We start from the raw sequence: 15461 nt of genomic DNA, 5'->3' as shown, positions 1-15461 counted from the left end.
CATTTACCAGCTGAGACTAGTTCTCAGAGAGGCGAGACCATCTTCTCATAGTCACGGTAGGAAGCAGCTGTGCTGGGACTCAAACCCAGTTTGTCTGATTTGATTCTGGAATGCCACTCTTAAAGCAGTGGCAAGTCAGACCCCATAATGCTGGTGTTAACAGTTCCAGATTGAGAAAGGCCAGGCTATTTAATGTTGGCCACCTGATGTGAAGAACCGACTTACTGGAAAAGACCCTGATGCTGGGAAAGGGAGGAGAAGGGGACAACAGAGGATGAGATGGTTGGATGGCATCACCGACTCCATGGACATGAGTCTGAGTAAGCTTCAGGAGTTGGTGATGGACAGGGATACCTGGAGTGCTGAAGTCCATGGGGTTGCAAAGAGTCAGACACAACTGAGCTACTGAAAAATAACAGCAAGCTATTTCAAGGGACTTTGCATCCATTAGCTAATTTAATCTTCTCAAGTAACCTGAGAATTTAACATGCTATCTACGTTTAATAGAAGACCAAACTGAGGTACAGGGAATTTCCAGAGATGCATATCTGCCCCAGATCAAGCCCGTGGATTTATTGTGGTCCTCAGCAAATAATTAAATGAAATAATCTTTCCAAAGGGCAAATTCTAAATATTCGGAAGGCACAAGACATTTTTTTTCTTCTTCTTTTCTTTAATTTTCAGACCATGCTACAAGGCATGTGGGATCTTAGTTTCCCGACAAGGGATTGACCCCATGCCTCCTGCATTGGTGGCATAGAGTCTTAACCTCTGGGCAGCCAGAAATGTCCCACAATTACTGTTCTTAATATTTGAGTCATGTAACTTTGGGCAGGTCAACATCTGAACCTCAGTTTCCTCACTCATATAATGAGAACTACTTACCTACTTAAGGTTTGTGAAGATGAAGTAAGATGCTATCATAAAGGTAACTTTCATGTAAAGAAAGCCTCTATAAATGGTAATAACCACAAATCTGGAGAAAGCTCAGGAGAGCCACTGGTCAGTCAGTTCTTAGCTGACAGCCTACTCCAACATGCACATATCGGACCAGGAGAAATAGCTCAAATATCCCAGAATCACTTGGATTTCTATTGTCTGCCCTCTCAGGACTCAGACTTTGCACCAATACCACCCCATCAGGACCCTGGAATACAGTGCACTGTGTAGCTAGAGTTGGTGAAACAGCAAGAAGTAAAATGACTCACCTAGGTCACTCAGGCCATGGAAATACAGGTCTTGTCCACCCTAGGGGGGCAACACTTGCTGTTACCTAGGGTCTGTCCAAGTGCCTTCGGATTTGGCTCTAAAATTCCACATGAGGGAATCATCTGGACTTGGTCCTGCAGGTCCTAGGGTTTAATGGGACACTCTGAGTTTGTCCTTGTGACAACTACCGACCCACCCACACTCTGGGCTTAAATCGTGATGAGGCTTTTGTTGCAAGAACATTACAAATGGAACACTGGCCCCAAGAGACTTGTCTTGGATTAAAGAATGACGTTTACTCTGGTGTACTGGAGATAAATAGAATATGCAAAGGGAGACCTTTTCCACCATGGGTGAGGACTCTTAGTTCTCCAAAGCTGAGTCTCACAGAATGGAGGATGAAATGGAAGAGCTCTCCCATGGGTTTCAAGTCTTTGGAGTGTGATCATCGCTTGTATCATATTTTACATTGTGATCACATATATATGTGTGTGTGTATACCTGCCACTTTAGGGTGAGGCAGAATGGTTGGATTTGGGCAATTTTATGTGATTAACTTATTACACAAAATAACCATTATAGCTGTTTCATGCAATATACTGTGTTTTCTGTCATTTAAAAAATTGCTTAAAAAATGTGATAAAAAAAAAAAACCCTAATTCATTCCATCATCCACAAGTAGGTCAGGCCCTATTTGGAAAACAAACAGACCTGACTTAAAACGAGTCCAAGAGGGAACTTTTGGGGTTCAAGGCAATGATTCTGGGAAAATGAATGGACAAAATGAATTTTATAACAATTACAAAAAAAAAAAAATCTAACACAAAGCTATATCATATATCCTGGGGTCATTACTGATTCTACCTTCTCCCTTGCTTCCCCTCCTACCCCATCCCATCCCCCGCCAAAGAACACCAGGAACACACCTGTATTTGAACAAAGTTGGATTTATTGGCTCTTTGCAACAAAGAAAGTACCCAACATAAGAATACGGCAAGAAGAATGGGGGGGGGGGGGGGGGGCGTTGCTCTCAACAAGAGGACTTTAGGGAAAGAGATTGTTCCAGGAATTGAGCTTGTATTAGGTGATTTGGGGCACGACTTGAGAAAGTACAGTTTAGTCTCTGTACCTTGAGAAAGGGGGCCCATTCTACGAGTAGGTATCGTACATCTGGTTACCCAGGCAGTGGGAGAAACAGAGTGGACCGAAGCTCTGACCAGGGACGAAGGACGCTGCCCTTTGGTCCAAGTCTAGACAGAATTGCTGGCATTCTCTGAGCAGTCAGACGGAGCTGGGCTCTCAGCAGTCTCTGCGGTCCCATAGACTGTCTGCTCCTCGGCCAGGATTCCCTCCGGCAGCCTCCTGTAACCCCGCTTCTGGTAGCGCCTGAAGCCCCAGGTTACCCCCAGAGCCAGAGCCACCACGCCCAGGACGGCCCCCAGGCAGGCGCCCACGACGGCCCCAGCACTGGGCTGGGACCCTCCCTGATCCCGGAGCTGGGCTGCCACGGATGGGTCGTGGATATCGGCCTGCCGCCAGCGGCTGGAGCCCTGCAGCTTCACCCAGGCCCGCTGCCCGCTGGCGTCCACCAGGACTGAGACCCCGAGGCCACTGCTGTTGCCCAGCAGGCTGGGGCGGGCCGCAAAGGGCGGCAGCCGGATCATGAGCTGCTGCGGGTTCAAGAGGAACCCGGCCCGGAGGCAGTAAAGGATCTGGCAGCCACTGCTGAGGTAAGCCGGGTGTTGGCTGTAGCCCGCAGGGCAGGTCATGGGGTGGTCCATGGTGACGCTCAGGTTAAAGACTTCCTTCAGGAATTCGGAGCCCTGGCCCCTTGCCTGGGCCGCCAAGGGGTTGCCCACCTGGCAGCTGAAGAAACCCCCGAAGGGGACCGCGTGGGCCACGCCCAGCTCCCAGTCACTGCTGACGCACACCTTGAGATCACCCAGGAGGGTCAGCGGGAAGAAGGACGAGGGGCAGGCCTGGGCTCCGGTGCGGGGGTTGGGGCGGCCGGGGCTATAGAGGCCTCCGAAGAGGAGGCCGGGCGCGGCTGTCGGGGTGGCCCCCGAGGGCGCGCACCAGGACGCATTGACGCGCACGACGCGCTGGATCTCCAAGTTGCCACACATCCTGTGGCAGCAAGTGAAGATCAGCCAGCAGCTCTGGCACTGCGGCCAGCACTGGTAGCTCCTCTCGCTCCACACCTTGACCTCGCTGCTCAGCAGGCTGGCCGTGTAGTTGGCCGGGCAAGAGGTCCGGCCGGTGAGCGGGTTCAAGATGGTGTAGGGCTTGCACAGGCGGCCGCCCTCGGGGCCCGTGATCGCCTCGCACTCCTGGAAGACGCCCCCGAAGCTGAAGTTGGCGTGCTGGCCGTCGGTGCACGAGCCGTCATCCACGTTGGCCAGCGGGTCGAAGTTGGGGGCCCCGCGCTTCACGCACCCGGGGTGCATGTTGACCTCGTAGTAGCGGCCAATGGCGCGGCTCACGGCCGCCTCCACGCGGCGCACGGCGGGCGCCGGGAGCTCGGGCAGTGCCTCGGGCTGCAGCAGCGCAGGCAGCGGCAGGCCCGAGCGGCCGATGGCCACCAGCCGGTTGGCGACGCCCTCCTGCCACTTCTGCAGGGTGAGGCCCTCGTAGAAGGGCGGCCCCCCACGGCTGTGTATCTTGGAGGCCACTGTGCCCCGCTGGTATGCCTGCACCAGCTGGCTCTCCTTGTCCCAGGAAACCGCGTCGCCCACCCCGACCTTCCGGTCGAACAAGACGGAGGCGGCAAAGGTGACGTTGAGCCTGTCCTTGTCCTCGTTGCCCACAAGCTCCCGACTCACCTGGTCCTCCTGCACCAGGGTGGCCCCCACCTCCACCTCGGTGAGGACGTGCGTGCCGTATGCGAACACGAGCATCTCCGCCAGGTACTCTGCCTCGCGGGTCTGGTTGTTCTCCAGGTGGTCGCTGAGGGTCAGCAGGCGCTGCCGGAAGTCGGGGTGGAAGTCAGGGGTCCCCCGGACCCTCACGGAGTAGATGCTGTGCCGCCGCTGCACGCGGGTGGTGATCGTCTGGTACTGCAGGCTGTACCTCCGGACGTTCTGGCACTCCGCGGAGAACTTGCCGTTGAGGAAGGAGAGGAAGGAGAACTCCGCGTTGACCGAGGCCGCCCAGGCGTCGGTGTAGTTTACCCAGCTATCCATCACGTCAGCGCGGGTCTGCACCACGGTCTCGCGCCGCGGCACCGCCAGCATGCCGTCGGGGATGAGGTACTCGCCGTCCTCGGTGGTCAGGCACTGCGAGTAGGCGCGCCCGAGCACCAGCCCCAGCTCCAAGTTGCGCAGGTTGTCCCAGCCGGCCCCGGGCAGCGCCCCCAGCACAGACACGTTCAGCTGCTGCTTGCAGCCTTGGAAGCCCCAAGGCCCCCCGTCCGCCCTGCCGCCCGGCCCGGCCCAGAGCAGGACCAGCAGGGGCACCAGGCCCAGGCCAAGGGCCGGGGGTGAGCTTCGCCGGTGCAGCTTGCAGCCTCTCATCTCCTCCAGGACCCCGAGGTCGCTGAGGGGGACCGTCCCCGGCCTGGAGCTGAAATAGGCTCAGCCTCAAAGCCCGGAGGGACTCAGCCCCGCTCAGGCCCCTCCCCAAGCTGGCGGCCCCTCCCAGGCGCCTCTCCCAGAAGTCCTCCCAACAGAGGAGCAAGGCGGTCTCTTATCAGAAGCACCGAGGCGCGTGAAGCTGATTCCAGGCTTGAGGTCAGAGCTGGGTAGATTAGACCAGGGAATGGCCTGACGACCCACCAACAGTCCAGGACTCAAGAACTTCTCTCCTCCCCTTGTATCTGCGAGGAGCTCTCTAGGGCCCCCCTCCCTGAGGGGGAGCTGCTCTAAATATGCTGCTGCTGCTGCTGCTGCTGCTGCTAAGTCGCTTCAGTCGTGTCCGACTCTGTGCGACCCCATAGACGGCAGCCACCAGGCTCCCCCGTCCCTGGGATTCTCCAGGCAAGAACACTGGAGTGGGTTGCCATTTCCTTCTCCAATGCATGAAAGTGAAAAGTGAAAGTGAAGTCGCTCAGTCGTGCCGGACTCTTCTCGACCCCATGGACTCCATTTTAAACTCTCAACTCTCTCTCTTTTTCCTTTCTGACCTCTCTGTAGCTCAAACGGTAAAGAATCTGCCTGCAATGCAGACTAGTGTTCGATCCCTGGGTTGGGAAGTTACTCTGGAGATGGGCATGGCAGTCCACTGCGGTATTCTCGCCTGGAGAATTCCACGGACAGAGAAGCCTGGCGGGCTACAGTCTGACTAACACACATGATAGTCTCTTTTTACACGCTAGAAAATAGGCCCCAGAGAAGTCACATAAAGTACCAAAATCCCAGGTCCATCTGCTGCCAAAGGACAGTTTCCATCCACTGATCTTGGTTTAGGGCTACTTCTTCCTACGCACTGTCAGGATCTTCTTTTTTGGAGGGGAAATGTGTCTGCAGAGTCACTCAGTCGTGTCCAACTCTTTGCGACCCCACAAACTGTAGCCCACCACGCTCCTCTGTCCATGGGATTTCTCAGCCAAGAACACTGGAGTGGGTTGCCATTCCCTTCTCCAGGAGATCTTCCCAACCAAGGGATCGAACCCATGTCTCCTGCATTGCAGGCAGGTTCTTTACCATCTGAGCCATCAGGGAGGAGCTCCTTCTTTATTTCAGAACAATGTTATCAATTTTCAGTATCAGAACAGCTACACTCTTGTTTGTTTGTTTGTTTGTTTTTTCTCCCAATTGATCCCTACAGAGACCACACCAAAGGAGAGAACGTTTTAAGCCAATTAAGCTGCAGCACACTCACCTAGCAGACCTCACTAGAACCTCACCCAAAAAGGGGGATTGGGTAGGGAAAGAAACTTTGAAAGATCAGCACACTGCCAGCCCACAGACTGTAGAGCACTCTCACAGCCAGAGGGGTCACCCGTGTGCCCCAACCCCAAAGAAGCAATGTACCACAATAATATAAAATTTAAAAACAGGTTTGTACATAAGCTCTTCCCGCTTTCTCCAGCAGTAACCAGTACAAAGCACAACGAGATGGCACTTTTAGACAGCAGCTTCAGACCCAGAAAAGGGTGATGAGAAGAGTTTCCTATGGCTAAACCAGTGGCAAAACATACTTTCCTTTCTTTCAAGGAGGCAGGAGAGAAAATGTGTTCGCCTCAACATAAGGGCCACAGGATCCATTCTGTGAGCCCAGGTTGGGAACAAGGTAGAGCTGGGACAAGGATTTGGTCTCAGAGGTTTCACCATCTTAAATTTGTGGGGTCACTTCTGATGAAAAAAGAGGAAGAAAAAGTTTCAACGATACCGTAAAGCTGAAACCTGGAACAGCACTTTTTTTTTTTTTTTTTTTTGCTAACTCCTCCTGCAGTCATCTTTGTGGTTTGCAGGGTACTTTTCCCAGAGCAATGAGGTTTCCCCAAATGGAGACTTTCTCTGGACTGTGAGGCTCTCAGTAAGGCAGGCCCATACCTTTTCCCTTCCGCTATGGAGAAGGTCTTTGAAAAGACCTTGATGCTGGGAAATATTGAAGGCAGGGGGAGAAGGGGACGACAGAGGATGAGATGGTTGGATGGCATCATCGACTCAATGGATGTGAGTTTGAGTAAGCTCTAGGAGTTGGTGATGGACAGGGAGGCCTGGCATGCTGCAGTCCATGGGGTCACAAAGAGCTGGACACGTCTGAGCAACTGAACTGAACTGATGGAGAAGGCAATATGCATTAAGCCGAAACGTTACCTTCCAAAACTGAAAAAGGGGTTAGACTGTTGCTTCAGAACCATGGAATTGTCTGGAACATTTTTTCAAATGGTTGTTACATCAACAACAGAAAAAGGTAATTACAAAATGTGTACATCACAGCAGGCTTTTAAAGACACCTCGAACTGTGCTCACATTCCCTTAAACTTTGTCCCCAAAGGTGTTCCGCCTCCAGCTCAGCTGGGGTCTCTGGGGAAAGGCAGAGATAGTTTGGCGAAAGGGACACAGGGGTGGGGATGGGAGAGGTGGTGAAAGGAGAGAAGCAGCAGCTGCTGCTGCTGCTAAGTCGCTTCAGTCGCGTCCAACTCTGTGCGACCCCATAGACGGCAGCCCACCAGGCTCCCCCGTCCCTGAGGCAGACTTCCAGTTAAATAAAGATCAGCCCTAGTTTGCAGGTGAGCTTCGGACAGAGTGTTCTCAGTGGAGTCGGGGTCCAGGGAGGCACCACTAGTGGCAGGGGGCGACTGGGCGCTCTACATCTCGTTGAGGTCGAGCAGCGTCTGCTCCAGCATCCTTTGCTTACAGAGGTGCTCCTCTTGGTTACATTTCACTTTCTCTTCCAAATCGTCCACTCTCTTTTCCAGCCCAGCTACCGATCTCTCAGCAAACTCAACCCCTGTCTCTGCCTCCTTGAGTTTATAGGTAGAAATCTATCTCTTCCTCATATTTGTCTCCTTTTCGAGAGTACTTCTCTTCAGCAGCTCTCAGACACTTCAGGTGCAGCTCCATCAGTCTGATTCGCTCATCCATCTCTCGGCAGTGGCAGTCTGCCAGCTCAGCTCACTCCTCTGTGCATGCCAGGTCTCCCCCAATAATCCCCAGCTTCAGTTCAGTTCAGTCACTCAGTTGTTTCCGACTCCTTGAGACCTCATGGACTGCAGCACGCCAGGCCTCCCTGTCCATCACCAACTTCCGGAGTTTACTCAAACTCATGTCCATCGCGTCAGTGATGCCATCCAACCATCTCATCCTCTGTCGTCCCCTTCTCCTCCTGCCTTCAATCTCTCCCAGCATCACGGTCTTTTCCAAGGAGTCAGTTCTTCGCATCCCAAGCTTATGAGCCACCTCTTCCTACTTCATGTCTGCCTCTTCTGCAGTGTGCTTAGCATCTTTGAGTTGGATTTCCCAGAGTTCCAGTTCTTTCTTCATCTTCTAAGGCTCGGTTTTCATACCTTCATACCTCTCTCGATCTCCTCCACAGCTCTCTCAGCTTCCTCCAGCTGTTGCAGGGCAGGGGCCAGGCGCTCTTGAGCTCAGTCCAGCTCCTCTTCAACCAGCTGGATCCTAGGCTCAAGGAAGCCACCTCAGACCCCCCTGCCCTGGGCCTGCCTCTCTCGTGCACCTCTGGAGGTGCTCAGCACTCTGGCCTGAATCACCAGCCTGCTGCTGTGGAACCTGGACCTCCTGCTTCACCACCTCGATGGTGCTGATCCCGGCCGTGGGCCCACCCAGCTCTCGCTCGGCGCTGCAGCTGCCTCTCGGGGTCTTCTTGGTTTTTGTCTCTCCTAGGACTTTTGGTCCTAAGAAGGCTCTTGGGGAGGGCATAGGGAATCACCTGACCCAGTGTCCCTACCAGTTACACCTGTTGGCAGTGATGTGTTGGGAGCAGAGGTTTATTCACCCTACCTTGTGTGGGAGGTGCAAGACTCCCTTCCCTGAGGAATGGATACCAGCCTCACCTTCCCGAGATCTGAGTCAGAGCCCAGACTCTGTCATTTCATCAGTTGGGTGCTCTCACTGGTATGGTTTTCTCCTCCGAGTCTGCTTCCCTTGTCTGCTCCACGATGAAAGCGATACAAAGCTGTTCAGGTTCTAGCCACTGATGAAAGATGCCCAGCACATTTTCTGGCACAAAATAGGGTGTTCACTCAGTGGAATGAGTTCAGGGGCTGGCTCAAGGTCTGCGTTTTTGAGTTGGTGTGAATCCAAAGCCTAGTGCCCCGTCTACCCCCATGGGGTTCCCTCCCATCTCTTTGTGTGCTTACGTGTGCGTTTCTTGATCCAGAAGTGTCACCGGTTTATCATAAGATAATTTGGGAGGGACGATTTGCTAGGGAGAAGACTGTTCTCAGAGTAAGCAGTAAAGCTCTCCCCCAGCTCTGAGTGTATCTTCCTGTGACAAGGACAAGTCCTCAGGCTGCTTTCCCACTTTCTGGACTTGTGACTTAGGAACGAGCACCTCATGTCATAAATTCAAAAGAAGCTGGGTATTTACCATGCTGGGTGACAGCTCTTACATTTGATAGCAGTGGAGCCGAGAAAAGATAGACCTGCTTCGGTGGAATGGTAGCTGAGCACTTGCCAGTGGGGCTCAGATGCCAGCAGGAGGAAAGCAAGGAAAACTGTGAGGATGTTTTCTTACCAGCCTGGGCAGCATTGGCTGAGACTCGGGGGTTAAAAGGGTCTACAGGTGCCCAGCACTGCCATCCCCCAGTTGTCCCAAGGCAGCGCAAGGAAGATACAGGCAGGACAGTCTTGAGTCAGATGCCATTGCCCTGTGGGACCTTAGACAAAAATGTGACTTCCTGTAAAACAGGAACAAATAGGACTTTTCTAGCTATTCACTTTTAAGTAAAAGTGAAAGGTGCTCAGTCGTAGTCTGACTCTTTGTGACCCCATGGACTATACAGTCCCTGGAATTTTCCAGGCCAGAATACGGGAGTGGGTAGCCTTTCTCTTCTCCAGGGGATTGTCCCAACCCAGGGATCAAACCCCAGTTGCCCACACTGCGGAGGATTCTTTACCATCTGAGCCACCAGGGAAGCCCAAGAATACTGGAGTGGGTAGCCTATCCCTTCTCCAACGGATCTTCCCGACCCAGGACTCTAACCCGGGTCTCCTGCATTGCAGGCAGATTCTTTACCAATTGAGCTATCAGGGAAAGCCCATTCACTTTTAAAAATCACAAGAAATGATTCTTATGGAAAATGAAAAGAGTCAAGAGATTAGATAAATGAAAACGCCTCCTTCGCCCAGTTCTACTTTCCATAAATAGGCACTGTTATCAGCTGGGTATGTATCTTTTCAGCCACGTGCACCCAGGCACAGAGACATCTTTGCATGTCTGGTGCTGGGCCATATGTTGATTTTACTGCAGAGAAAGGGGTTCGCAGGGAAAATGGGGTCACACAGAGATAGACTTGGAAAGGAACCAATCTAAGTCCCCAGGTCTCGATTCGCAGGCTGAGTCCACTCCCCACCCTGCCTCACAGCCATGGGCCATGGGGATTCCAGCTTAGAACTTGGGGTACCCTGGCACACGGGCAGGAGAGGCAGTCTGAATTCCTAACACCCTGCTCATGGCAGGGGAAGCCAGGAGAGCTCACTGGCTGTAAGCCGACCTCCGGAGGCTGAATATTGGCCCTGCCTGGAGGGATCTTCTGGTCAGACCCAAGTTCCAGTGTGCGATGCTGTGACCCTAAGAATCAGAGGTTTTCGTTTTTATCTGTTTAGTATTTCTTCACAGCTACACTGAGTCTTTGTTGCCTGGTACGGACCTTCTCCGGCTGCAGTGAGCTGGTGCTGCCCTTCGTTGCAGTGGCCTGGCTGCTCTTGTTGGGAACCGCAGGCTGGAGGTTCTCGGGCTTCAGTGGCTGCTGCACACAGGCTCGTCACTGTGACTCTCGGGCTCTAGTGCAGGCTCCACAGTGTGGCACATGGGCTTAGTTACTCTGAAGCTTGTGGGATCGTCGGATCAGGGCTCAAACCTGTGTCCCCATATTGCCAGGAGGATGCTCACCCACTGAGCCAGCACAGAAGTCCCAAGTCTGGAGCTCAGAAAGGGTTGTTCCAAGTTGCTGGGCCAGGAGAACAGGCAATTCACACTGAAAAGACCCGCACTCCCACGGAGTTTTCCGGGGTAGCATTTCAAAGCCTAAATTTGGGGTGAGGACCTCAGAGTGCATGAGTTTCTTCTGATGGGTTGGTGGAGGGGGGGGGGGGGTGGTAACAGGAATCTCAGGAATCTCTGCCTTCTGGTTCCAACCAGCCTGGATCTATGCGCCTGCAACCTTGTGGTCTGCAAGTGTTCATCATCCTCCAGCAGGCAGAGTTGGGGGGAGGACGAGAGTAACTGAGAGATGCATATCAGACTGTTATCTACAGCCCTTCAGGAGGAGCTCAGAGTCCTGTGATTCTCTGCCTAATAACTGCTTGAGCCTGCTCTTTGGAACTTGGGGAAAGCCTAGAAGATTAAAAACATTTTTTTTTAGTTTTTAAAAATCTTTATAAAATTTGAAATTATTTATTTCTTTTACTTCTGGCTGTGCTGGTCTTCGCTGCTGCCTGCGGGCTTCTAGTTGCGGGGAGCAGGGATTGCTCTAGTTGCAGTGCCTTCTGTTGCAGAGCTTAGGTGCTAGGGTGCATGGGTTTCGGTAGTAGCAGCACACAGGCTCGGGTGCTCATGGCATGTGGGATCTTCCTGGACCAGGGATCAAAGCTGTGTCACCTAGAGTGGCAGGTGGATTCCTGACCACTGGACCACTAAGAAAGTCCTTTCTTTCTTATTTACTTTTTTAAAATAAGAAACTGGGGACAAGTAGGAAGTTTTATACCTAAGAAAGCGCCTCGGGGTCCTGTTTAATTTCGGTCTCATTTCACTCCCTACGTGTCTCTAGATGGTTAGTTGAGAACAGAACAGAATGAATGAGGATGAATGTGATCTTAAATGGCACCAATAAGGAAGAAATTCCTTTCAATAGAACCACAGTATTATTAACTGCAGCATTACATATGTATATATTTTTTAAATAAGGACAAACGCCAAGTAATCCTGCTGCTTGAAAAATATCGTGCTGCTTGTCAAAGAGAAGGAGGCAGTAAAGATAAAGGAGTAGTCAGGGGAGTTGAAGTTCATCAGAGCAGGGTTTGGGACAGAGCATGGTGCTTAGTCCCTGGGGGCTCAGATGGTAAAGACTCTGCCTGCAGCTCAGGAGACCTGAGTTCAACCCTGGGTTGAGAAGACCCCCTGGAGAAGGAAATGACAATCCACTCCAGTATTCTTGCCTGGAGAATTCTATGGACAGAGGAGCCTGGTGGGCTGCAGTCCATGGGGTTGAAAAGAGTGGGACACGACTAAGTGACTAACAGGCTAATAAGTTCCCACTCATTAGCCTGTGAAATTGCCCCGCCCATAAAAGCTAATCACACCATATTTCTAGGGCTTCTCTGTGGCTTAGATGGTAAAGAATCTGCCCACAATGCAAGAGATCTGGGTTCAATCCCTGGGTTGGGAAGATTCTGTGGAGAAGGCAATGGCAACCCACTCCAGTACTCTTGCCTGGAAAATCCCATGGACGGAGGAGCCTGGTACGCTGCAGTCCATGGGGTCGAAAAGAGTCAGACACGACTGAGCGACTTCACTTTCACTTTTCACTTTCATGCATTGGAGAAGGAAATGGCAACCCACTCCAGTGTTCTTGCCTGGAGAATCCAGGGACGGGGGAGCCTACTGGGCTGCCGTCTATGGGGTCGCACAGACTTGGACACGACTGAAGCGACTTAGCAGCAGCAACCAACTAATGGTATATAATGGTGGCTGCGTGGGTGCAGGAGGGCCTAGAGGAGCTAGTCCACGTTCAAGGTCAGGAGGGGTGGTGGGTGAGGAGATACCCCTCTTCCAAGGTAAGGAGCAGTGGCTGCGCTTTGCTGGAGCAGCTGTGAAGAAATACCCCACGCTCAAGGTAAGAGAAACCCAAGTAAGACCGTAGGTGTTGCAAGAGGGCATCAGAGGGCAGACACACTGAAACCATACTCACAGAAAACTAGTCAATCTAATCACACTAGGACCACAGCTCTGTCTAACTCAATGAAACTAAGCCATGCCCGTGGGGCCACCCAAGATGGGCGGGTCATCGTGGAAAGGTCTGACAGAATGTGGTCCACTGGAGAAGGGAATGGCGAACCACTTCAGTATTCTTGCCTTGAGAACCCCATGAACAGTATGAAAAGGCAAAATGATAGGATACTGAAAGAAGAATCCCCTAGGTCAGTAGGTGCCAAATATGCTACTGGAGATCAGTGGAGCTATAACTCCAGAAAGAATGAAGGGATGGAGCCAAAGCAAAAACAATGCCCAGCTGTGGATGTGACTGGTGATAGAAGCAAGGTCCAATGCTGTAAAGAGCAATATTGCATAGGAACCTGGAATGTCAGGTCCATGAATCAAGGCAAATTGAAAGTGGTCAAACAGGAGATGGCAAGAGTGAACGTCGACATTCTAGGAATCATCAAACTCAAATGGACTGGAATGGATGAATTTAACTCAGATGACCATTATATCTACTACTGCGGGCAGGAATCCCTTAGAAGAAATGGAGTAGCCATCATAGTCAATGAAAGAGTCCGAAATGCAGTACTTGGATGCAATCTCAAAAATGACAGAATTCGTTTCCAAGGCAAACCATTCAATATCACAGTAATCCAAGCCTATGCCCCAACCAGTAACACTGAAGAAGCTGAACGGTTCTGTGAAGACCTACAAGACCTTTTAGAAATAACACCCAAAACAGATGTCCTTTTCATTATAGGGGACTGGAAAGCAAAAGTAGGAAGTCAAGAAACACCCAGAGTAACAGGCAAATTTGGCCTTGGAATACAGAATGAAGCATGGCAAAGACTAATAGAGTTTTGCCAAGAAAATGCACTGGTCATAGCAAACACCCTCTTCCAACAACATAAGAGAAGACTCTACACATGGACATCACCAGATGGTCAACACAGAAATCAGATTGATTATATTCTTTGCAGCCAAAGATGGAGAAGCTCTATACAGTCAATGAAAACAAGACTGGGAGCTGGCTGTGACTCAGATCATGAACTCCTTATTGCCAAATTCAGACTGAAATTGAAGAAAGCAGGGAAAACCACTAGACCATTCAGGTATGAACTAAATCAAATCCCTTATGATTATACAGTGGAAGTGAGAAATAGATTTAAGGGACTAGATCGGATAGATAGAGTGTCTGATGAACTATGGACGGAAGTTCATGACATTGTACAGGAGACAGGGATCAAGACCATCCCCATGGAAAAGAAATGCAAAAAAGCAAAATGGCTGTCCAGGGAGGCCTTACAAAAAGCTGTGAAAAGAAGAGAAGCAAAAAGCAAAGGAGAAAAGAAAAGATATAAGCATCTGAATGCAGAGTTCCAAAGAATAGCAAGAAGAGATAAGAAAGCCTTCCTCAGCGATTAATGCAAAGAAATAGAGGAAAACAACAGAATGGGAAAGACTAGAAATCTCTTCAAGAAAATTAGAGATACCAAGGGAACATTTCATGCAAAGATGGGCTCGATAAAGGACAGAAATGGTATGGACCTAACAGAAGCAGAAGATATTAAGAAGAGGTGGCAGGAATACACAGAAGAACTGTACAAAAAAGATCTTCATGACCCAGATAATCATGATGGTGTGATCACTGACCTAGAGCCAGATATCCTGGAATGTGAAGTCAAGTGGGCCTTAGAAAGCATCACTACAAACAAAGCTAGTGGAGGTGATGGATTTCCAGTTGAGCTATTTCAAATCCTGAAAGATGATGCTGTGAAAGTGCTGCACTCAATATGCCAGCAAATGTGGAAAACTCAGCAGTGGCCACAGGACTGGAAAAGGTCAGTTTTCATTCCAGTCCCAAAGAAAGGCGATGCCAAAGAATGCTCAAACTACCGCACAATTGCACTCATCTCACACGCTAGTAAAGTAATGCTCAAAATTCTCCAAGACAGGCTTCAGCAATACATGAACCATGAACTTCCAGATGTTCAAGCTGGTTTTAGAAAAGCCAGAGGAACCAGAGATCAAATTGCCAACATCCGCTGTATCATGGTAAAAGCAAGAGAGTTCCAGAAAAAAACATCTACTTCTGTTTTATTGACTATGCCAAAGCCTTTGACTGTGTGGATCACAATAAACTGTGGAAAATTCTGAAAGAGGTGAGAATACCAGACCACCTCTTGAGAAACCTATATGCAGGTCAGGAAGCAACAGTTAGAAATGGACGTGGAACAACAAACTGGTTCCATATAGGAAAAGGAGTACGTCAAGGCTGTATATTGTCACCCTGCTTATTTAACTTCTATGCAGAGTACATCATGAGAAACGCTGGGCTGGACGAAGCACAAGCTGGAATCAAGATTTCTGGGAGAAATATCAATAACCTCAGATATGCAGATGACACCACCCTTATGGCAGAAAGTGAAGAGGAACTCAAAAGCCTCTTGATGAAAGTGAAAGAGGAGAGTGAAGAAGTTGGCTTAAAGCTCAACATTCAGAAAACAAAGATCATGGCATCTGGTCCCATCACTTCATGGGAAATAGATGGGGAAACAGTGGAAACAGTGTCAGACTTTATTTTTTAGGGCTCCAAAATCACTGCAGATGGTGACTGCAGCCATGAAATTAAAAGACGCTTACTCCTTGGAAGGAAAGTTATGACCAATCTAGATCATATATTGAAAAGCAGAGATATTACTTTG

The 15461-nt window shown here is 50.6% G+C and overlaps 1 protein-coding gene and 1 pseudogene across 2 annotated transcripts; both read right to left on the bottom strand.

Moving 5' to 3' along the window:
• Positions 1 to 2459: 2459 nt before the first annotated feature.
• Positions 2460 to 4721, bottom strand: LOC147358839 (macrophage-expressed gene 1 protein-like). The gene has a single exon (XM_086338230.1). The coding sequence runs from the start codon at positions 4719 to 4721 to the stop codon at positions 2460 to 2462; it is 2262 nt and encodes a 753-aa protein (XP_086194356.1).
• A 2741-nt stretch (positions 4722 to 7462) lies between these two features.
• Positions 7463 to 13553, bottom strand: LOC147358838 (uncharacterized; annotated as a pseudogene). The gene is made up of 2 exons (XR_015141715.1): positions 8048 to 13553; positions 7463 to 7816 (listed from the first exon to the last, which is right to left on the bottom strand). The product of XR_015141715.1 is annotated as an uncharacterized LOC147358838 (transcript).
• Between the last annotated feature and the right edge of the window lie 1908 nt (positions 13554 to 15461).

Source organism: Bos grunniens, chromosome 15, assembly GCF_055505025.1.
Source record: "Bos grunniens cultivar Pamir isolate PY7600 chromosome 15, Bosgru_T2T1.0, whole genome shotgun sequence".
Lineage (NCBI taxonomy): Eukaryota > Metazoa > Chordata > Mammalia > Artiodactyla > Bovidae > Bos > Bos grunniens.
This window is presented reverse-complemented; position numbering and strand designations above follow the sequence as displayed.

Coding starts and splice junctions, on each gene's coding strand:
- LOC147358839 (XM_086338230.1), bottom strand. CDS start 4,721: ATGAGAGGCTGCAAGCTGCACCGGCGAAGCTCACCCCCGGCCCTTGGC.